Source organism: Callithrix jacchus, chromosome 12 (assembly GCF_049354715.1).
Source record: "Callithrix jacchus isolate 240 chromosome 12, calJac240_pri, whole genome shotgun sequence".
Classification (NCBI taxonomy): Eukaryota; Metazoa; Chordata; class Mammalia; order Primates; family Cebidae; genus Callithrix; species Callithrix jacchus.
The window spans coordinates 41,488,361-41,512,035 of NC_133513.1; the positions used below are offsets into that span (position 1 = coordinate 41,488,361).

General features: G+C 52.9%; 1 protein-coding gene across 2 annotated transcripts; it reads left to right on the plus strand.

The window, feature by feature from the left end:
• The first annotated feature begins 689 nt into the window (after window positions 1-689).
• On the plus strand, window positions 690-17,495 carry ANXA8L1 (annexin A8 like 1). 2 transcript variants are annotated; one of them, XM_003734448.5, is made up of 12 exons: window positions 690-786; window positions 4,889-4,979; window positions 6,127-6,221; window positions 7,561-7,674; window positions 8,415-8,505; window positions 9,190-9,269; window positions 9,836-9,895; window positions 10,443-10,536; window positions 10,771-10,866; window positions 13,319-13,377; window positions 14,119-14,241; window positions 16,588-17,495. In XM_003734448.5, exons 1-12 carry the CDS (start codon window positions 766-768, stop codon window positions 16,645-16,647), a joined length of 984 nt encoding a protein of 327 aa, XP_003734496.3. In that variant the 5' UTR covers window positions 690-765; the 3' UTR covers window positions 16,648-17,495. The 2 variants fall into 2 exon arrangements, with proteins under 2 accessions (XP_003734496.3, XP_078200105.1); XM_078343979.1 differs by lacking the exon at window positions 14,119-14,241.
• Window positions 17,496-23,675: the final 6,180 nt, after the last annotated feature.

Consider the following 23,675-nt stretch of genomic DNA (forward strand, 5'->3'; position numbering starts at 1 on the left):
TCCTGGCAGGGACACCAGAGTGGGCAAATCCTGGAGTGGCAATAGTTAACCTCTGCTCTGGAGGGTTCCTCCTTCTCTTGGCAGACAGCATCTCCTTTGGGCCCACGGGAGAGCAGGAACCCGCAAGCCCAAGAGACATGGGGGATGGCAACTGTGCTTCCCACAAGAGGTGTGGTTTGGGCAAACTGTCTCAACCCTGGAGCCTCTGTTTCTTATTCTCGTACAGCGAACCCATCCCTACTTCTCAGGAGTGATTAAGAGGTTTCTAGACACGGCTATCCCAGTGAAGGGAGGCGGCTGTCACTCTGCATCCTTTGCTGAGCTCCCCATTGTGTCCATTGTCTCCAAGCTTGTGAAGGGACACATTCTTTGTGACGTGATCAAGGCCTAGTGAAAACAGTGCAATACTGCAGCTGTGTTTACTGAGCGGGGCTTCGCAGGCTGGAGCTAAGAATTTCCCATATGTGTAATAGCCACAGCCTAAATATCCGGCAATGAGTTTCGTAATTCCCCAGTGCAGGCCTGGACAGTGTCTGGGTGGGGCCTGGAAGCCACTGGAAACAGCCAAAGCCAGGCAGAGCCCCAGGGCGAGAGGGGGGCAGGCAGGTGTGGTGTTGGGTGTGGCTTGGGGCGGGCTTGCACCCCCACACCCAAGTGAGCAGCCTCCTTGATCCTCAGCCACAGGAGCCAGACCTGTGGAGCCCCAGCAGAGGCTGACCTGTGTCTCTTCATCTCCCCAAGAAAGTTGCCCCCGACGTGAACAAGATGGCCTGGTGGAAAGCCTGGGTAAGCAGGAGCTGGCAGGAGAGCTGGGATCCTGCACAGTGTTGGGTGCTGGGCACCAGGGAGGCCTGAGAGATGTGAGGGTGCCTTTGGCTGCCTGCTGAGCCAAGCATGGAGGGTGGGGAGGACGCGAAAAGAAACAGTCTCAGGCCTAGAGCACCCACGGCAGGATGGGACCTGGGCCGGGAGACAGGCAGATGAAGAAATCTGGAAATGCAGGGGGAAGCTGAGGTTTGATAGGAGTCCAGTGGAGGGACTCCTGCAGGGGTGGGGCTACTCGAAGGAGGGTTGAGCCATGTGTGTAAATGTGAGTGGGGTGCACACGTGTGTGCATTTGGGGGGAATCAGGCATACTGCTCCTGCAGAGGGAACTGCATGCAGAGGCTCAGAGGGCGGGGAGCTTGGCTTTGGGGAAAGCTGCTCAGCACAGCTCGAGGGTCTGGGTCCAGGAGGAGATGGACCTAGGGAAGCAGGCAGAGCCAGGTCCTGAAAGGCCTTGCATGGGAGGCTGAGGAGTTCAGGCTTTACCTTAAGAGCAGTGTGAAGGCATGGAAGGGCTTTGAGTGGGAGAGTAACCTAAACCTGCTGTTGGGAACCCATCAATGCCTTCACCTTGGAGATCAACGATGTTCATCTGTTAAGACGAGAGGAAAGAGAGGAAGCAGGAGGACCTGGCCTGCTGGACTCTTGAGGAACCCAGGGCTCAGTGCAGCCCATCCCCAGCAGAACTGATGGGTTCTCAGGAGCTTTCCATCTATGCTTGAGCCTGAGGCCATTGCTGTGCTAAGGAGTTGAATATCCAGAAGGGGACAGAGATGACATCTCCCAGCTGCCGGCTCTGTACACCCTCTTCCTTCCCTCACAGGCAGCCTCGGGATGTCAGGGCTGCACTTTCTGTTTTGCAGATGAAGAAATTGAGGCTCAGAGACACTGATTGACTTGCTAAGGTCTCTCAGCCAGCAGACTCTTGTCAGAGAGCACTGGGGTCTCTCTGCACAGCCCCAGGCTCTCTGTGAGCTTTTGCGAGGGACCCAGGCTTATCCAGCTTCAGGGAATCTCTTGGTCACAGATATCATAACCCAGGCAGGGGCTGTCAGGGCCAGACAGGTGGGACACAGAGGAAGCCAGGGTGAGGTGGGACAGCTGTCCTGGCCCCCAGGGGAGCAGCCATCTGCCAGGACAAGGGGCCATGGCAGCCTTCAGCTTCAACCAGGCTGCTGGGAACCTGCCTTTGAGGAGGTGGATGTGGCCAAGAGAGCCCAGTGCTGGGAGGTTTCCAAAGTCAGGTGCTGGCCAATGCGATCTGACATTGGCCTTGCACCCAGTTCAGCTGGACAGAGGGCTCTGTCAAACTGGCAGGATCACTGTGGCATTCACTGAGCCCCTACTGTGTGCCAGACACTGCTCTGAGCACCTCACATTCAATATCTCCCTTGAGCCTCACAAGAAGTCTATGAAGTAGATACCAGTATCCTTATCCACAGATGAGAAAAAGTAGGCTAGGCGGGTGCCCGAACTCACTAGTTAGTGCTGGAGTCTGGGTGAAAATCTGAACAGCCTGACTCCAGGGCCAAAACTGCACCCTGGATGTCCATGCCCCATGTGAGAGCTGGCTTGGGACAGCAGTTCACAGGCAGACCCCACCTGCGACGGCTGAGCTGCCAGCAAGGACCCAGTGACCTCTGAGCACAAAGCTGGACCAGGAACAGGATAGGAAGGGATGAGGGAGCCACTGGAGAGAGCTCTGTCTGCAGGCAAGGCCCCTCTGCGCCTCTCCCTTTGGTGTTGCCTTTTCCTCTGTGTCTCTCTTGTAGAGACAACCCCATTTCCCAGGCCTCTGAGCAGCCACATACCAGGAGGAAGGCCAAGGCGTGGCAGCTCGCCTGCGCCTGTCACAGAACAAGTTATATTAATAGATGTAGTTACAGGATGGTCTGAGTTACCTTTTCAGTGAAAATGCACCTGTCTGGACTAGTACTGCCCTGGGCAAGACCCTGCAGGAGCCTGAGGCTGGCTCTTTCAGGGAGTCTGGAGCTCCAGGACTCCACACTGATAGCCAGGGGCCTGATTCCCAGAACATTGCCCCTTATTTTCTAAAACCTTAGAGTGGGAAGTGAGATGGAGGCTTCTCAATGCAGCAAAATCAGAACCAGCTGGGGAGCTGCTTACAAATGCTGCACTTGAGCCCTACCGCACCCCTGCTGGATGGCATGCTCCTCAGGGATGCAGTCACACAGCCTGGCCACTTGCTTGTGCACCATAGCCCCCGAGTGCCAGGGCAGAGGGAAGCTGGCAGGCACTGAGGGCTGAGATGCCTCCTACATTCCCAGACGACCTGCGTTCCTGTGGGTGAAGCTTCCTTCAGTGGAACGTTCCAGGGACACTCATTGCCTGGGAAAGGTTGAGTCATCAATAGGGCAGGGGAGGCAGACAGAGCTCAGCTTCTGAGTCAGGTTGGGGGTGAAGTCCCAGCAGCACGGCTTACTAGCTGTGTAAGGGAGTCCAGCTCCCTTTCTGTAAAGTGAGGCATCAGTACATACCTAGCACAACTGTTGAGGAAGCCGTGATGTAAGCACTGCATCTAAAGCACCTGGTCCAGGCCCAGCATACACAAGGGGCTCCAAGTGCTAGGAGGAGTAATAGCAGAGTGTTACCACAAGCAAGGGATCTCGTGTCTGTGTACATAGCTGGGCAATATCTGGGGCCACACTGGCTCTCTCTGGTTGGAATTTCCATAGGAATTATTTCTAACTATTTCTGCTGTGAAACATAGTGCTAAGAAATGACTCAGGAAGCTCTGTCACGAAACATTTGAAATTCAAGCAAAGGGTTCAAAAAAATGTCTTATCTCTTACTCAAAAGATCCTTACAGATATACCATCCATGGGAATCTCTCTATTTTCAGAACCTAATCCAGGTCTTGGATGGGTGGGTGGGCGGGTGGGTGGATGGATGGATGGATGGATGGGCAGGCACGCAGCTGGATGGGTAGATGGATGAATGGATAGATGAATGGGTGGAAGGGTGGGTGCAAAGCTGGGTAGGTGGATGGACGGGTGGATGGATGGATGGATGCATAGCTGGATGGGTGAGTGGATGGATGGATGGGTGGATGGATGCATAGCTGGATGGGTGGGTGAATGGATGGATGGATGGATGGATGGCTCGCTGTAGTAGTGAAATAGATAAGCGAGTAGGTGGGAAAGTAGATGGGTGAATGATGGACATGATTGAAAGAATGAGTGAACAGGTAAGTGGAAGGCCAGAATGTATGGGACTAAACTTTTCATCCTGGAGGACCTCTGAGTCTCCCTCTAATTCAATATCTATCTCCAATATCCCTCCATGCTCTACCATCCCTCCACCCAAAGCATACTTATGAGGGTCATCCGTCTTAAGCATCTGAGAAATTCTGCAGTGTACAAGTTTAAAGAGCCCTCAGGCAAGCTCTGAACTGGAGGCTTGGAAGTCAAGGGCTCAGGTACTCAGTTATCTGGTTTATTTCACAATCTGCACAGCATCTTGCGGGTTTTTCTAAAGCTGATGCTCTGAGCCCCATGGGCTTCTGGACTTGCAAACACCCTGAGCTGTCAGCATGCTGGGCCCCCACCCTCTAAGTTCCTGTAAGTTCCAACTCCCCAGGAAGAGGGCAGACTGAGCTCAAACCATTCCTCAGAAAGGCAGAACCATGCCTGGCCTCCCAGCCTCATCTGCACGCTCTGAAGGTGGTGCATTCAGCTCCAGGAAGCCTTTGCTTAAGTTTTCTTTTTCTTCCTAACTTTGGGTGAGTTTGTCCCCTCCTGCTGTCTGTGGCTGGTGCTGGAGGGAGCTAGGTGTGGTTGGAGCTGCTCTCTGCCCTCAGATGGCAAAGGCAGCAACAGGAAAGGTTTCACGGCTCCTCCTCACAAGCTCTGGCTCTGGTTACTCTGCCAGAGTAGCTTTTTGGCCAAAGAGCTGAAGCGCTGAGCGCTGGCCTGCAAGGGCTGAGATCTCCGTGCCCAGGGAAGGGGCTCACCCTGTCGGGGCAGACTACAAGGTGGGGACTGGGAGCCTGTGCTGCCCTCCCTGTCCCTGCCTGCTTTGAACAGGCCTGGTTCTCTTGCAGATTGAACAGGAGGGTGTCACAGTGAAGAGCAGCTCCCACTTCAACCCAGACCCTGATGCAGAGACCCTCTGCAAAGCCATGAAGGGGATCGGTGAGTGGGTGTCAGCAGCCTTGCCACCTCTGCTCAACACCCCAAGCCCACAGCCCTGGAAAGTGGGTGCCAGGGGACATCTGGGGAGCTGGGGTGTCCCATGATACTCTCAGACTGACTCCACTACCCAGAGAATCACACAGGCCCACATTTCTGCAGTACAGTCAGCATCCACCCCACAAAACTGGACAGGAGGATGCTGCTCTGCCTTAGGTAATGGGGGCGGGAAGGTCAGCTGTGTGTTCCTGTAAGTGACTTCCCGTCAGTCTGAGCTCTCTCACCTGTGAAGTGGCCCCAAGAATTCTGGGCCTCATGTGTCACATGAAGTTTAAAGGGGATGGTGCTTTATGGTGCCAAGCACAGGGCTGGTGGGGCCATGGGGTGTGGGGAGTTTGTGGGGCTGAGTCAAGGCCCCCTTGCCCCATGTCAATGACCTTGGAGCTGGCTCCCTTCCCATCTCCAGTACTTGCCTAGTGCCACTCTCAGCACTACCGCGAGTGGGCGAGGGCTGGACTGAGGCTAGATTTTAAAAACTCACCCAGAAAGCCCTCCTGACCTGAGGGCAGAGCATACATCCTGACCCCATGCCAGCTGGGGCCGACCCCTTAGCCAGTTCTGTCCAAGGATGGGGGCATCAATGACAACTCCCTCTCTGATGAGCCCAGAAAACTCATGTCCTCTGTTTTCTGTGAAGCCTTTACTGTTATCTCCACTTCCCACATGAGAAAACAGAGGCCCAGGGAGATGAGACCTGCTGCCCGATGCCGTGCCATTGCTGGGCCAGGCCTCGGATTCAGAGGTTGGACTCAGTACTGACCTTCCCCTAATGCAACCAACACAAAGGAGGTCTCACTCAGCCAAGTTTCTAAGGCTCAGGCTGATGTCCGGAGCCACCCAGGCTTCAATTCTGTCTTGTGAGACTGGGCCTAGGCATAGCCCAGCGTTGTGGGGGTGTGGGTGTGGAAAATGGGGAGCCAGATTTCCTAAGGGCCTTGTTTACGCCATAAAAAATGGTCCAGGGGTTTGGAGTTATCCAGGTGTCATGTCCTCACTGCTCAGCCACCAAGCAGCTGCCTTCACCTTCCCCTCTCCAGCCCTCACCAGTGCCCCTGGGTGTAGCAGGGTCACTCTCGCTGTATCCCTGCAGGGACCAACGAGCAGGCCATCATTGATGTGCTCACCAGGAGGAGCAACGTGCAGCGGCAGCAGATCGCCAAGTCCTTCAAGGCTCAGTTCGGCAAGGCAAGGGGAAGGCTGGTAGGGGTGGGGAGAGGTGAGCCTTGGGGTTGGGAATACAGCCCGGGGGGCAGCTCCATTCTGGAAGACCTTCCCTAGAGTCAGCCCACTGGCAGCATGGGCACATGGGACCTGCTTGCACTAAAACAATTGTTCTTTATCTGAAATTCAAATGCAACTGGCTGGCCCGTGTATTATCTGGCCGACCTACTTTTAGGTGTCGGAGCACAGGCCCGGGGCTGGTCTTCCTTGCCTCGTTTCCTGCCTCCTTCCTAAATGCGTTCCTTCTCAGGAACCTGACAAGCCCCACTGGAGCTCTGTCTCCCCTGTCACCAGGTTAGCTCACCCTGCCCCCAGGACCCAGACCACCCTTCTCTTTCCCACACCCCAGGCATGCAAGCCTGGCTTCTCTCTGTTCTGGGGCACAGCCACACTCTCCTCAGTGGAGCTGCCTGCACCCACACCTCGTCCCTTCTGCCACCTGGGAATGCTAAGAGCCTGGAGCAAGCATGCCAGACCCTTTGTTTCTCCTCCTACCTGCCCTCCATCCCTGGGACAAAGCCCGACATGTGGGGGTACACGGTAAACACAAGATTAAATACGTGCCTAGCCACAGTTGCCTGAAGCCTCTAGCGATCAAATCATTTCTTTGGAGAATTAATGAAGGAAGATCAGCTCAAATATTCTCCTGGAGAACCCAGGGCGCATTTTTAGAACTTCCTTCTCTTAGTCCTCACAGCTACACACTATTCTCTGCATTCTAACATTTGCGGAATCTGACGCTCAGAGAGGTTGTAAGTTAACCAAGGTCCCAGAGCCTTAATCAACAAGGTGGGGATTAAAATCCAGGTCTGACAAAGCCCTTGATCTCTCTGCTGCTCTGTAGATCAGCTGATGTGGCCTGGTGGCTCCTTGCAGGAGCATGTACCCTGAGAAGGAGACACATGTGAGACAGATTTTTTAATTCAGGCATGCATTCATTCATCGAGTCCCAAGTGACAGGTACTTTATAGGGATGCCACACTCAGAGCTTGCGGTCTAGCTAGGAATGGCAATTTCATTTTACTGAGAACTTATGATGTGCCCAGCACCACAGTGAATGCTGAGTTGAGTCTATCAACCCCCTGAGCAATGGGATGAAGCAGGAGCACGTTCATCTCCATATAACTGGTAAAGATACTGATGTTCAGAGAAGCTAAGGAGCTGGCCCAAGAAACTGAGCCTGCACGTGGCAGGGCCCACGCAGAATCTAGCCCAACCCCCTGAGCCCAGCCACCACCCTGATGCCTGCACTCAGGTGGGCCTGGCTTATGACAAATATCACCATTCCCTGTTCCTGCATTAGGACCTCACCGAGACCTTGAAGTCGGAGCTGAGTGGCAAGTTAGAGAGGCTCATTGTGGCCCTTATGTACCTGCCATACAGATACGAAGCCAAGGAGCTGCACGATGCCATGAAGGTAACCACGCAGGCAGGGCAGGGGAAGGGCAGGGTGCTCACATGACTGGATAAGGGCAATGAGGGTACCGGCACCAGCAGCCCAGATCTCTCGTTGAGCCACTGTTTGGAATGGCCACATGGACCATAGCTAGGCCCAGTGAGCAGGTAGCCTACTGCTCCGACTGTACCCAACACCTGAAGTCACTGGTTCCTGACTGAAGCCAAAATCAGTATTTCTCAAAACCTCACCAGCTCAGGTGTACAGCAGTATTGGAAACTTGCCTCTGCAGTCCCAGGCACAGCCCCCGTCCCCCGGGTTTCCCTTTACCCCTCACTACTCTTTGTTTTTGCGGATTAATAGGAAATGGGGACTCAGTAACAACAGTCATTCATTTGAAAGGACACTTGCTGCATGGACAGCACTAGGCATTTTACACTCATGCTCCCTAATCCACCTTCTGGACGGGGAAGGCTTATTATTCCCATTTATGGATCAGGATGCTTAGGCTCCGCGTCATGGAGCAGCCTGTCTGAGACCACCCAGCTAAGGAGGGAGAGCTGAGACAGGGCTTCTGCGTCACTTGCCCTCAGTATCCATCATTGAAGACAAGCATGTGATTTTCTCACCACATCCTCCCTCTCCAAGTGGGACAGAGCAGTAAGGTCCTGTCTAAGGCTCAGGCATCTAGAGAAAAAAGGTGTGGCCAGAGCAGGAGGTCATGGCAGAGCACTCCAGTAGGCAGAGGTTTCTGTCCACAGGGCTTAGGAACCAAGGAGGGCATCATCATTGAGATCCTGGCCTCTCGGACCAAGAAGCAGCTGCAGGAGATAATGAAGGCATATGAGGAAGGTAAGGGGTGGCACAGAAGGCGGGGCACAGGGGTCTGAGCTCAAGACTTGCTTGGGAGTGGCCACAAGCTTTGGCAGCCTAGCAGGGAACAAGGTTCAAGAAATAACCTGGGCCTCACTGGAAAGGACCCTTTGGGGACATTTTCACCCACAGGTGCTGAGCACCTACTGTGTGCCAATACCTGGGCCTGATGGTGACATTGAACATGACTCAAACTCAATCTATAAGCTCACCAGCTTCTCTTACAGGGGAGTGAGGCACACGGTCAGCTAAACTCTCTGCACTTGAGGACTGTGGTAGTGGCGGGTGTGGACCCCAGGCTACAGCCAGTCCTCCACATTGTGTACCCAGTGGGGAGTTTTCCTGGAGGCTTTGGCTTTGCCAAGCCTTGAGATGAAATGGAGCTTGATTGGCAGTCCCTGGCCTGGCTCTCTGGCCTGGTCCACCTTTGTGCTTGGAGCTTGGTTGAGAATCCATGTCGCTTGTAGTTGTGAACCACCACCCAGGTGACAGCCATTTGCCACTTGGACACCTGGGCATTGCATCCATGCCCTGCACCAAGGTCTTTCTTTCTGAGAATGCTTTAATCAGGAGAAGTGTGGGGAACAGGGCTGGAAGGAGGAAAGCAGGCTGTAGGTAGGCCCTCGGCCTCTGCTTGCACCTCATGGTTCTGTTTCCCTGCAGACTACGGGTCCAGCCTGGAGGAGGACATCCAGGCAGACACAAGTGGCTACCTGGAGAGGATCCTCGTGTGCCTCCTGCAGGTATCATAGCCCAGGCTCTTCGGAGCTCCTTGGTTTGTGGGTCCCAACAGCTCCGTCCCAGGGAGTGGCCCTTGAACACAACCACCAGAGTCAGGGCAGGGGCATGCGACAGTCCTGGTGGCCAGGGCTCGTTGAGTATGTCTCAGCATGGTTAGGGTGTCCTGACTCCAGGGCAAGGGCATGGGACAGTCCTGGTGGCCAGGGCTCATTGCATATGTCTCAGCACGGTTAGAGTGTCCCTTCTCCAGGGCCCCTGTATCTGTCCTGACTCAGCCATGTGAAAGCCTTCTGGAAGAGGGAGGAGAGCAGGCCCTTCCTGCAGGTCTCATGCCAGGTGCTTTGCTTACCTTAGCTCTCTGAATCCCCCAAGCCTTATCAGACAGTCCTTACCACCCGCACTGTCCAGATGAGCAAACCGAGGGTAGAAGAGAATAACCAGCTTGCTGAAGTTTCCACAGCCAAAAAGCAGCAGCGCCATGCCTGCCCTCCAAGCCCCGGATCCCCCCTTGGCCCTTGCTGCTTTGGTCAGCCAGCCTGCATTACAGAGCCAACTCCTTTGTTCCTAGGGCAGCAGGGATGATGTGAGCGGCTTTGTGGACCCGAGACTGGCCCTCCAAGACGCACAGGTGAGGTCGCACCCAGCTGGCCATGTGGCCCCCATGCCCTGCCATCTGGACTCTGCCCCCTCTGCCCATGGGGGCCTTTCTCTGACACTAGGCGGGGACCCACCTAGCTCAGCTCCCTGTAGGCCTTTGCCCTTTAGTGTCTGGGGAGAAGAGTGAGGGTGTTGGAAGACTCAGGAGGAAAGAGCATGACTTGAGGGTGGGGGAGCACTAAAGCTCTGTCCTGGTAGGAACAGCCCACGAACCTGGGGGCACTGGGCCTCAGTGCTGGACACATGTGTCCAGATCTCTGCAAGTCTGTCTGTTGGCAGAGGGAAGCCTGGGGACTGGGAGTTCCTACAGCAGCTTGTAGCCCAAGATGGAGAAAATATTCTAAGCCAGAGCTGCTAGAGAAAGGGGAGCTCCCTGTTAGAGAGGACGAAGCAGAGGATCATGCTGGCCTGGCAGAGTGGACCGGGGCTGGCCATGGCTGCAGCTCTGGGACTCTGGGGCTCCGTCCCTCACCTCCCTGGTTTCTCTCACTGTCTTGTCATGGTTGTCCCAATGCTAGGATCTGCATGCAGCAGGAGAGAAGATTCGTGGGACTGATGAGATGAAATTCATCACCATCCTGTGTACACGGAGTGCCACTCACCTGCTGAGAGGTACCAGGGACGGAAGGGGCAGGGCTGGGGCCACAGGGGGTACCCTGGCCATGAGCCTCTCCCTCGAGCTTCTACCTTGTCTAGAGTTAGGGAGAGAGCCAGGGAGCCCAGGACTCTTTCCCTGGCCACCAAGTGGGAGGTCTGGGTGGCACATTGATGTGCAGTCTCTGATCAGAGACACTGAGGGCAGCACGAGGAGGTCTGACCATCCCCTGAGCAGAGCCCTCTCCACAGTGTTTGAAGAGTATGAGAAAATTGCCAACAAGAGCATTGAGGACAGCATCAAGAGTGAGACTCACGGCTCACTGGAGGAGGCCATGCTCACCGTGGGTAAGAGCTCGGACATGTGCATTTTTCAGGCCACAGGGCTCACCATGGGGCAGTACCAAAAAACAAAGGGCCTAGGGATGTGACCGCAAGAGACAGCATCCCTGTGTCACCTTCAGGAGATGTTCCCCCAACTCACACTCTACCTGTTCTCTTCAGTCCAGAACCTAGGGACTACTCCGCTCCTAGAGTCCCAATGTGTGCTGCCAAGGATTACTCTTTGTGCTGCCCATGTGGTGCCCATCGCTGTGTGACTGTGTGTGCCTGAGGATCTGTGTGCATGAGTGTGTCTGCATGAGTGTGTGTGCATGAGTGTGTGTGTGTGTGAGTGTGTACATGAGGGTGTATGTGCATGAATGTGTGCATGAGGCGGTGTGTGCCTGAGAATGTGTGCATGAGGATGTGGGTGTGTGAGTGTGTGCATAAGAGTGTGTGAGCATGAGGGTGTGTACATGAGACTGTGTGCATGAGGGTGTATATGCATGAGAGTGTGTGTGCATGAGACTGTGTGTGCGTGACAGTGTACATGATTGTGTGCATGAGGCTGTGTGTTCATGTGTGCGCATGAGTGTGTGTGCATGAGACTATATGCATGAGTGTGTGCATGAGGGTGTGTGCATATGTGTGCATGAGGGTGTGTGTATGGGATGTGGGTGCATGTGTGTATGCATGAGGCTGTGTGTGTGTGCATGAGTGTGCATGCATGAGACTGTGCATGAGCATGTGTGTGTACATAAGGGTGTGTGTGCATGAGACTGTGTGAGAGTGTCTGCATATGTGTGTGCACGAGGGTGTGTGCATGAGTGTGTGTGCATGCATGAGTGTGTGCATGAGAATGTGTGAGCATGAAAGTGTGAGTGAGAGTATGAGAGTGTGTGTACCTGAGGGGGTGTGTGCCTGACTGCATGGATGGGATGTGAGTATGTGGGTGGGGATGTGTGTGTTTGAAAGACAGTGTATGTTTGTGAATGTAGGTGTGTAAGTGGATGCATGAGTGTGTGTGAGAGAGAGAGTCTGTGAGTGTGTGTGCCCACACAAATGCATACACCAGTGATTATGCCAGCCCCAGCCCTGTGCATACCCACGGCAGCCATGCAGAGAGCACTCTGGCTCTGGTTGTGAAGCCCTGACCAGCACAGAGTCACCTTTCCGGACGTGAGCCAGCAATCTGGCCCGTGCCTTCACTGCCAGCTGAAGAAAAAATGATGTGTGGCTTGAGTCCAAACTGAGTGATGGATGGTCTGATGCTGAGAAACACTGAGGACCTTCCCCACAGCAGGAAGTCAGGGCCACTCAGGAGGACCCATTCCAGAGCTCTCATGTGGTCCAGGGCTGAGATCACAATGGGAAGAGTCACTGCAGAGTAGAAAGCTGAGGCCCTGGGCAGAGGGTCGTCTCTTCCCCCACTTACACACAGAACCCAGGTCAGGACTCCTAGCCTGCAGCTCTCACCTCCACACCAGGCTGCCTCTGTGCAGAGCCCAGCAGCCAGCAGGCTCCCTGCTGTGTTCTTGCCTCTCTGGGTGGACAGGGCCATCTGAGACACCCCAGCTAGCCTTGGCTGCTGTGATACAATCTAGTCTATGTTGGGGCATCTAATCACACCCCTGCTCCAATCTCAGCTTCCAAAGTCCGCCTCTGGATCTGGCCTGAACCTCCCATGAATGAAGTCTGCCAGCAGGGAATAGTGAAGCCATGCAGTGCCGCGTCGTACTAGGCCTTCCTATTCATTTCCCGTTGAAGCCTTGCCTCAGTCTCACTTCCCAGAGGAGTCAGGGCGGTCAAGTAATGAAGTCATACAGCACCAACAAAGCGGGAGGTGAACACACGCCTACCTCACTCAAAGCCCACACTCCTTCTGAAGCCCCGGGTGGAAACACCAACCTTCCCCACCCAGATCCCAAGTCTCTGGGCAGCACCCATGAGGGCCATTGCAGGGCCCACTCTCTGACCAGATACCCCTAAATGCCTTAGTCTTCCAAGGCCAAGCTCCACTTATCACATGGGAATTCAAAATGCAGGGTTCCTGCTGATAAGTGACAGAGGACACTCTACGACCAGCACCAAACCGTGGTGTTCTGTGGAGCTGAGCGGCTGGATTTTTGGTGGAGCTGTCTCTGGGTTGACAGCCCAGGACCTGCCCTGGCTCTGAGCAGCCTGGAGAGAGGCTTGAGCTGGTGTCTCCAGACAAGACCCACAGTCCAGTGCATTTCACATCTCACCATTCTGCCTGCCTGCTCTGGGCCTTTGGAGCTGTGCCCAGTGCCCGGGGCTTCCTTCCCTGTCCCATGCCACTTGACACAAAGCCTCTCACTTTGGGAAAGAAGGCACAAAGAAATATACCAACCCTTGCACAGCACTGACTCTTAAGGCCCAAGGCAAGACATAATAAATCAAGTTGTAGGCAGTGCCACCTCCCAGCTCCAGGTATTAACACAGCTTTCCTGTTTGCCAGTGAAATGCACCCGAAACCTCCACAGCTACTTTGCAGAGAGACTCTACTACGCCATGAAGGTAACTGTTCTGTCTTCTGCCTCCTGACATTCGCCCTACATAGCACCAAGTGCAAAGCCAAGGAGCTGAAAGCCACCACCGTCTTCCACACTGGGGAGTTCTCTTACCCCCCAACCTCTTGTGGATCAGAAAGATTTTAGTTCTCAGAAGTGAAACCGAGTCTGGGACAGGGAAACTCCATCTCCAGAGGTGAATCATTCCTTGAAACTAAAATCATTGCCCATTTTCTTTAATTAATGGTTGCTGATATCTCCTGAAGTTAGTTCCACACCCAAAACCCAAGCCCTCTGGCCACCTCTGCCCAGGAAATGAGACAGGGCATGCCATTCCCTTGGCCATGTGGCCCCAGCTGATATAAGACTGGTCAGGGATGAAGGTGAGCCGGAAGGCCCTGCCTGTGGAATTCCGGGCTAAGCTGACTGCTCTAGAAGGAAGTCTTGTTCCTGGAGCAGTAAGTATTTTGTGTCTAGGATCTGATGTGGCAAACCAAACATATGGCATTTTGGAGCACTTGGCATCATAAAGGAAGAGCTATGGGCGGTGGGTGAGAAGGGATTGAGGAAGTGGACACCCGAAGCCACCAAAGCATCCCTCCTAATGCTTCCCCAGCTGAAGCACAGGCTCCTTCCTGCATCTCTTTCCCTCTAAAAGCCCCAGAACCCAATCACACAGATTTGTCCATCTCTCAGAGATGGACGGGAAAGGCGAGGCAGGATTGTTGATGGCCGCTGTCTTGCCCAGGGAGCAGGGACACGTGACGGGACCCTGATAAGGAACATCGTTTCAAGGAGCGAGATTGACTTAAATCTTATCAAGTGTCACTTCAAGAAGATGTATGGCAAGACCCTCAGCAGCATGATCATGGTAAGCTAGGCGCTCCCAAAGCTGAGGCCAGCCTGAAACCTAGACATTCCAGGAGACCTGGAGGCTGTGGCCAATGCCATGTGGGCCCCTCCCTTCCCAGTGGGCACCATACACTTGCATTCGTGACCATGTGGTGTGCGCAGGGAACGGCACAGGTCAGTGTGGCTGGAGCCCGAAGGGAGTCGGGGGTGGAGGACAGATGCAGAGACCACGGCATGGAGGCTCCCCTGTGCCCCACTCAGAAAGTTGGTTTTCAATTTGAGTTATGATAGCTCCTTGGAAAAGACACCAAATGCGTGCAGAAGGAGCCACCTCTGAAGAGTCAATGAGAGGAACTAGTCTGGTAGGAACTGGGGCCCACCACTCAAATCCAGATTTAAGTAGTCCTGGCAGCCAGATCTAAGGAGAGAAGTCAGATGAGCACCAATAGACTGCCTAACCAGATTCCAATTAGCGAAAGTTCTGGAGCCTTCAAAACATAGAATGATTATCACACTGAGATAATTGGGAAAAATAGCTCACCTGGGGGTGTCTACAAATTGAGGTCTTGATGATTTCATTAGCAGAAGTCACATTAGGACAAATACATCCCCAAGCCTTCTTTGGTTACTAAGTCAAATCTCCAGCTCTTCTGCAAATGTCCTTGTTAAGTGCACTTTTCAAGAAACACATAGCTGACAATATGTTGAAAAGACATTTCTGTTTTCAAATGTTTCAAGGTGGGACAGCAAGTGGGCAGGGGAGAGGGAGAGTTGGAATTATTCTTGGTTTCACTGTAAGCTCCCCAGCCAATCTTGTTGGGAGACAGGAGGGCAAGGCACATACCAGCCTGGACTGCTGCTGTCCCCTGCAGCCGGTCCGAGCTGATTGTCATCAGCCCTTCCAGCCACACGTGGTAGCTTACAGCCACAAAGAGATTTCTAGAGATACATGAAGCTGCCCTCTTTGAATTTTATCTAATGTTGTTACTTTAAAAAATTGAGTTAGAATCATGAATACGTTCACCAAATATTTTCTTTTTAGTGTAGACCACAGATGTCATTAAAGCAAAAATGGTTTTCAACACTAATATGAGTTAGAAACTCCTGCATTGAAATTAAGAGGCAAATGTATAAACACTCCAAGTATAATTCATGTATTTGAAAAAGGAAACAAAATTAATGCTTTTCTTTCTAACAACTGTTACAAAAATTATCTTCAAAATAGTAAAATCACCAGGTGTGGTGGCCCACACCTGTAATCCCAGTACTTTGGGAGGCCAAGGCAGGAGGATCTCTTGAGCCCAGGAGTCCAAGGCTGCAGTGAGCTAGGACTGCACCACTGCACTCCAGGCTGGGTGACAGAGTGAAACCTCTAGAAAGAAAGAGTTAAAAAAAAATTTAATTGTAGTTTAAAACCTGTAACAAGATTTCAGGCTCAAAACAGGCAAATTTTACTAAACATTGAAAAAACAGACAATAACCATGAGATCTAAACTCCAGAGTGTGGAAAGTGGGACTAGCCCCAGCCTACCCCTTACTCACCATGCCACTGCAGATGAATCCACTCCCCTCTCTTGGCCCCACTATCCTTAACCGCATGAAGAAGAATCTGGGTGATCTGACCTGGCCCATTTCCCAGCTCTGTGTGCAGACCCTGGACTAGCCAGTCCCATTAGGACCCACCAGTAGCTAGAAACAGGGCTCCCCAGCCATCGGACCACAAGGTCAACCTCATCAGGAGACAAAGTGTGGACCCACTGTGAGCCAGCCGCAGGGCAGACCAGCTCACCTTTCCGCTCCTGTGCCCTCAGCACGTCTCAACAAGATGCACAGCAGTGCAGCATCAATCTCATTACATAGATGAGTCCCACAGAGGTGAAGGGGCTTGCCTTGGCCACACAGTCAGGGCACGATGGTCCAGGCTCTTTCCACCCCAGCCCTGCCCCCAGGTGTGTGCTGATGCCCCACTCTCAGCCTTGGTTCCCAAGCTGCCACAGCAGATGCTGAATAATTATGCATCATGTTGTGCAAATGAATGCTGGACACACCTGGCTCCTGAATAGAAGAACCCTACGACCGCTGACGGGTGAGGGAGCCACCCACCCCTTCCTTGTTTAGGAGTGGAACAGTCTCTGATTCATTTTCCGCATTAATCCTGCTTGTAGTTGGTAAGAGAATCAAAAGGAGATGCAAAGGAATAGCCTGAAATTAAAAACAAGGTTCCTAAACCCTGTGGTTTAGGAACCATGGAGGGCTGGGCCAGGTCTAAGCCAGGGGCACAGCTCTTAGTCATAATCACACAGCCGCTGTTGCAGAGCAGGCACAAACAAGCCCCTTCTCACACTCCTGCATCTCTTGCTCACAGGAAGACACCAGCGGGGACTACAAGAATGCCCTGTTGAACCTGGTGGGCAGCGACCCCTGAACAGAAGAACAAGAGCAAAGGCCACAAAGCCAGAGCCTCCAGGCCTCCTCACTCGACCTCAGCCATGGACGGGAATTGGGTGTCGGGGGGCCCGGGCTTTCAATCTTCTATTTCCCTATTTCCAGTGCTTTCCAGCTGGGTTTCTGAGCCAGAGGGTGGAACCAGCCTGGACTCCTCTTCCCAGCTTCCCCCAGGTCATTTCCCAGTGTGAGCACAATGCCAGGCTTAGCATTTCTGCAGTCCATCAGGTGCCTCGGCATGAGGGGCCTGCGGGCTTGTGGGTCATCCCCTCCTCCCTGCACAGGATCCTCCCAAGCTGATCACAGAATCTTCTGGACACAGGTTATGCAGACCCCAGCCCCACTCCCGTCTACTGAAACAGGGTCTCCACACGAGGGGTCAGGGAATATGGGTTTTAAATAAGCATCTTGCTGATACGCTTCTCTATCAGGCACCCAGAGAGCTGGCTGGGAGCCCTTTTGTTTCAGAACATACATCCCTCAGCAGCTGAGAAACAAACACGTATCCATCCCAAACGGGATGCCATAACATTCGTCTAAAAAAGTGAGGCTCTATATGGACGAGAAATTCTCTCACCATCTTAATAACAAAATAAGCTACAAATTAATGTTATGACCCAAAGACACTGTTTCCTAAGAGGATTGGGCACCCCTGGTCACTGGCCAGGTCGGCTGCCCTGGCCTTGCACCCCTCCACATGCAGCACAGGAGGGCATGGCCATGCCCTGAGCACAACTCTTGTCCCCACTGAACGGCTGAGACTGGGTACCTGGAGACTCTGAGGTGCCTTTGCTGTGGCTTTCATAATAATAAAGATTTGTATTCAAATCAATGTGTCTTTGGATGTTTTGCAGGGACCAGAGTAGGACCAATTTAATTTGTCAGAAACAGAGCTTTGGGAAGCCACGAAACCTGAGCACCCATGGGCATCTCCCAGTGGGAACACTGGGCTGCACCCCCGCTGCCCTGGGGACAACCCTTACAAATGAGGATAGATTCTGTTCACCTCCTGATGTGTAGGCTACATCCTGGTATCTCAAGGTTAGAGAGGGATTAAAAGTTAGCTGGTGCTGTTCCAACCTGCGGCCTGACTACTACTTCCTTGGCATCCACTGAGGGGTGGTCCTTGGTATGCTTGGGGGTGCACTTGGGTACTCAGGGTGTACTGGGGGTACTCAGGGAGCACTCAAGTCTTTAGGGTGCACTTGGCTGCCTCCAAAGTTGGGGACTAAATGTGTCCTTTGATGGCCCAGACTTTTTCCAATGGATGCGGCAAAGCAAAATTCTTGCTTTACCTGAACCAAAATCAGCCGCATTGAGCCCACACCTCTACCATCTGGGGCCATGACACTTGTTCATTCCCAGTAACAACATTTTGGATATCTGAAGAAGGCCCACAAATTCTGCGACAACTTCTGTCAAAGCCCAGTGTCCCTAGTCCCTTCAGTGGTCCCTCCAGTGGTCACTCCCGGAGCCTGGTTTGGGACTATCACCCCCGAACATGCTCCAGTTTGCAAACTTCCCCTCAAATTGTGGCCCCAAGGGGTAAGCGTGTGCCCAGTAACCAGGCCGATCAGGGAGATGGGAACAGTGTGGGCTCTGAGTTCATTCCGATGGGAGGCAGATTCTGGCTCTGCCCTGTGCCGGCGCCATGACTTTGCCTGCATTAGGATATTCTTGTGCTGCCATAAAGCAATACCTGAGTCTGGGTAATTTATTAAAAAGGTGTTTAATTGGCTCACAGTCCTGTAGACTATATAGGAAGCATGGTGCCGGCATCTGCTCAGCTTCTGGGGAGACCTCTGGAGGGAGCTTGCAGTTATGGCAGAAGGTGAAGGGGGAAGCCAACATCATGTAGCGAGAGTGAGAGCAAGAGAGGCGGAGGGAGGTGCCACCCACTTTAACAACCAGATCCCGTCAGAGCTCACTATGGTGAGGACAGCATTAGGCCATGAGGGGCCTGCCCCCTGACCTAAACACCTCCCACCAGGCCCCACCTCCAACACTGGGGATCACATTTCAATATGAGATTTGGAGGGGACATCCAAACTATATCAGTGACTGAGTTGCTTACTCTCTCTCTGAGCCTCAGTTTCCTCACCTTTCTGTACAGGGTGGGCTCCCAGTTACAACTGCCACCTTTCAGACCACCCCAGAGCCAGTGGCGTAAAACCCTCATGTATAATGTTTACAGATTCTGTGGGTCAGAAATTCTGGCGGGCGAAGCAAGAGGCTTATCTCTGCTCCAACAAGTACGGAGACTCAGCTGGGGAGACCTGAAGGCTGGGGTGACTCTAGGGCAGAGGGTTGGAATCATCTGAATGCCTCTTCACTCACATGTTGGGCACCTGGTGAGATGGCTGAAAGGCCAGGCTCAACCAGGACTGTCCCCTGAGCTCCTACACGTAGCTTCTGCAGCATGGCAGCCTCAGGGTAGCAAGTGGTAGAGCTCCACAGTCTCCCAGTGGACAAGGATACCACCATTGCCTTCTGTGAGTTAGTGTCAGGCATCACGTAGCATCACTTTCCCAGTGCCTATCAGTTGAAGACATCACAAGCCACTCCAGCTTCAAGGAAAGAGGACATAGACCCCATCTGTCAATGAGAAGAGCGGCAAAGAATTCGGGGACTGTTTTTAAATCTACAAGTGGTGCTCAAAATATTTAACAACTGGTGTGGCACAACCCACTCACCTGAATGGCCGCTGTCTGCAGGGAGGGCCTCAACCCTCAGTGCTGGAGGGCAGGGTGTCTGTGGGGCCCCAGGGGAGGCTCCTGGGTGTTGGGGATGCAGCAGCTATTGACCAACATGTCTTAGTCTTTTTAGACTGACATACAAAATACCATAAATAGGTGGCTTAAATAGCAGACATTTATTTTGCACAGATCTGGAGTTTGGGAAGTCTAAGGTCAATGTGCTGCCAGTTCAGTTCCTGGGGAGGGCCTCTTCCTTCCTGCCTTTTTGACACATCCTCCCATGACCATTCATCTGTGCTTACCCGTGGTCATGGGGGTAAGAGTTCTCTCCCTCTCTCCTGCTCTTTTTATAAGGTCACTATACCATCATGAGGGCCCCACCCTCATAACCTTATCTAACCCTAATTACCTGCCAAAGGCTCCATCTCCAAACACCATCAAACTGGGGGGTAAGGGCTTCAACAACACACAATCAGACCATAACGCAGCAAGGCGGGGGAGTTTAACAACAACCTTTTGCAGCTGTATCCATGTGCATCTCCTGGATCCCAGCCCCGCCTGGTGAGGATTCTTTTTCCTCTTTCAGTTCAAATCCTGCTCTGTGTGCAGATTTCCTTTCAGTGCTGAGCCACTGCCTAGCTGCTTTCTGCTGAAGCCCTTTAGAAAGGACTTAGAGGATCTCTTGGCCCTGCAAGCCCCTCTGACTGCTGGTTTGATGGGCACAGGGCTCTTTTGCAAGCCACCCCAGGCCTCAAGTGGCCAAAGAGGAGCCTTGGGAAGAGCCGCAGCCAAGGACACTCCCCAAGAAATTCAGTCATGTGCCCAGCAAGGGAATGTGCTTAAGCTCTCATGAAGTTGGCTCATCTCCCCCAGTGGGGCAGAATGAACGTCATCTCCCCCTCTGCTTCCCTGCCAGCAGAGAAATCTGGGACAGGCCTGGAAGTAGGAGGTCTCCTCAGATTAGACGGGTTGCTCTCTCTGCTGGAGCAGCATGGGTGTAGGGGTCTCAGCCCCGTGTGCTGGCTTCCACCAGGTGACCCCCATGGCACCTGTGGAAGGAAGCAAAGGGGACCAGGCCAGGACACCAGCAGCATCCACAGCACCTGCCAGTCATGTTTGCTGGAGTAAACTTTTGGGCACTTCCGGCAAAGCAGACACATTCCATGGGTGCTTTTGCAATTGCTCTTTGGGATTTTTTAAAAACATACCTATGTTTTTAAAGATAATTTGGAATATGCCTAATTTGATTTCAGCATAGGGGAAAAGTAAGGGAGTAGTGACAAAGATTCTTTACTTGAGCAAACTTGAGTGAGGCTCCTGAACCTTCCAGAACCATCTGTGCACTTTCTTGTAAAATCCAATTTGAGCAAGAACCCCAGTAAGTCAATTCAGCAAGAAAACCCTTGTTCATATCTGACCACTCCCAATATCTGATCAGGGTCCTTATCCTCCACCTTCCCCGGTGATGTCCGCTCACCCTGGCCTGTCTTCAGCAGGACTCCTGTTAGGTCAGTTTAGCCAGAATCCCCCTCACCCCTGGCGTTTCCTCTTGGTAGTTTTCCATCTTCCAACTCCCACCTGCTCCATGGCTCCAAGTCTTGACAGCTCATGCTGCTTTTAGAATGAACTTGACTGTATATTGAGGTCCCTTCGCTTATTGCAATAGTCCTGAATAAAATCTGGTTTTACCGCTTTAGCTTTCTCTAGATGTGGTTTTCCTTTGCATAGGTATTCCCTGCTTACAGCCTTGCCATAGCTCTAACACTGTTGCTTTTTAATTCTCTCCAAGAGTTGATATCTACATATACTCCCTCTTTATCCTCGAATCAATGTTTTTCATTTCCTAGGCGCTGAATTTCTTTTCTTCCATTGTAACGCTGGCTGGGAGAGAAGGCAGAACGTGGTCCAGCATACTGAGCCCCAAGTTTGCCCTGCAGCATGATTTGAGGCATAGTGTTTGTGCTACATAGAATTCTGTGAGCCGCCCGAAAGCCTTTCATACATTTGTTTTCTGCTTGAACTACATAGTAAGTAGCTGCTCTTGTTAGCACTTAAGAACACTCTCTATTATGACATGTTATCTGTTTGACATGTTATCTGTTTATGTGTCTCCCACAGAAAAGCTGTGAGCCCCTTGAAGGCAAGAACTATATTTTATTTGTTTTTAAACATTCAGGGCCTAGTAAATAGCAGGCATTCAACAAATATATTTTTTACTTTTTTTTTTTTTTCTTTAAAGCCTACAGCACTTGACAGTCCCCAGCGGTCTCCCATCCAAGTACTAACCAGGCCCGACCTTGCTTAGCTTCTGAGATCAGACGAGAGCCGGCACATTCAGGGCAGTAAGGCCATGAACGAATATTTTTGAATAAATAACAACAAGCAGGAGTACGGACTTCAGGGACCGGAGTGCCTACTAGCCAGGGAGGCTGAGCCCCCATCCTTGATGGCCTGCGATTCTGAGAAGACTCTCTGGGTCCGCTTAGGCTCCCTGTGGAAGAAAGCCTACCTGGCCAACCCTAATAAAAATAGTTCCAAGAAGGATCTAACAGGACAAAGTGGACTCCCTCCACTCTTTGGGCAGCTCTTTCACTCCAGGTGCTGTTTGGGGTTCTGGTGGCATGGCCAGCAGGATGCCCCTGGGGCCACTCTGTAAGAGCTTCCCAACCCTGACTCACAGTCTATGAGGGCAAGGCCAAAACCGGGCACATGCTAGCCCACCCGAGTTGGTCTCAGGCTCTCAGGGGTTGAGCTAGCATGTTTGACTTAGTCTGCTTAGGGTCACCTTCCTGAGGGTTGACAACTTGGGCAAAATCAGCATTCTCTTGGCAAGGAATAAAGGGGAAATGATTTGTAGTCAGCAACCCACATTGTCTGTTACCACCGCCAAGCATTCTGCCTGCAACAGGGTGGGGCTGGCCAGGGGAGGGTCCTCAGGGACGGGGATAGCTGTACAGTTTTGCAGGATGACTCAGTGCTTATCAGGTAGAAGATAGGGAAGAACATTCCAGGCAGAGGGAGGAATGCTAACAACAGCAGGGGGTCTGGTCCCTACCAGACATGCCAAAGGAATGGTGTGTCCACACCAACAGGGGACAGAGGGACAGAAGAGAAAGAGCTTGTCAGGGGCTGAGTCAGAGCAGACTCAAACTGTGGTACTAAGAAGCTCAAAGGATTTCCAGGGATAGTGGAGCGGCTTTACAGGGGCAGGCAGGAGAGGATCTCAGCCCAGCTCGTCAGCGTCTGGCTTGAGTTTGGAAGGTGAGTCTGGGGCACGGAGCCCAGCGCTGAAGTGTTGCAACACTCTGGGGAGACACAGACCAATTCCCTCCCATCTCCCAGCCCGGCACTTTGGGGTCATGGGTTAATTTCCCAGGAGAAGGCTGGCCTTGGCTACCTCTGTCCTTGAGCAAGGACGTCTTTTTAAATATTTGTGATGTGCCCTAGGTCACTGCATCTCTGTTCCTGTAGTGAAGAACAGATACTGACTCCTCAATATTCTACTCTGAGACCACAAATATCTGAAATATCTGGGTGAGCCCTAGGGCTGAATGTGAGGTTGCAGGCACTTCCGTGGCCCATGCAGGCGTCCAAGTTACCTCGTGGTATTTGGCCAAGGTGGGCCCCGTGTGATGCCCTAGAACGGTGGCCACCTGTGTTCCTGGCCCATGGGCATCTATCTACCCATGGAATTCTGGGCTCAGCCTGGGGATTCATGCGAGCCTCTGTGATCTGCTCTGGAGCGGGATATACATCAGGTCTCTCAGACCCGAGTCCCTGGTGCCGGCGCTCAGCCTTGACTGAAGTGCTCGGCCGGCGCTGCTGGGCCAGTCAGCTTCAGCTCAGGGCCACAGCCCTATAACCAAGGCTTCCTCCCCAGGACTCAAGAATCCTCCCACTCCGGAATGCCTTGCTGCTGGGGTAACCGAATTACCCCGACCATCCCGTCTGTAGGTCCTCACAGACACGTTCCCTGGCCTGTCCCCAAGCCCCTACCCCAGCAAACCATGTCTTGGTCTTCACTGAAACAGGAGTTTGGCACCTCAGCCCTGCGCCTGGCCTGGTGGAACGTGGGCCACTAACCCAAGCTGGGGGCACCGCCCCATTCCCACGCAGTCGCTGCCGCCCCCCATGCCTCCCTGTGCCCAGCTAACCAGGGGCTTGTCGCCTAGGGACACCTGGGTCTCCAGGCTGCCTCTGGTTTCAGCACCTCCTCTTCTTCCCGGGCTGCCGTTGCTCCAAGGGCTGTGTTCTCATCGGCTGGGAAGGGTCCCTTGCAGACAGATCTTGGACGAGGTCGCCTCCCCCTGCC

Excerpts from the sequence above, each read along its gene's own strand:
- ANXA8L1 (XM_003734448.5), top strand. The coding sequence starts at position 766 with ATGGCCTGGTGGAAAGCCTGG. Across the intron at positions 7,675-8,414 it reads AGCTGCACGATGCCATGAAG|GGCTTAGGAACCAAGGAGGG; the intron begins GTAACCACGCAG and ends TTCTGTCCACAG. Across the intron at positions 9,270-9,835 it reads TCCTCGTGTGCCTCCTGCAG|GGCAGCAGGGATGATGTGAG; the intron begins GTATCATAGCCC and ends CTTTGTTCCTAG.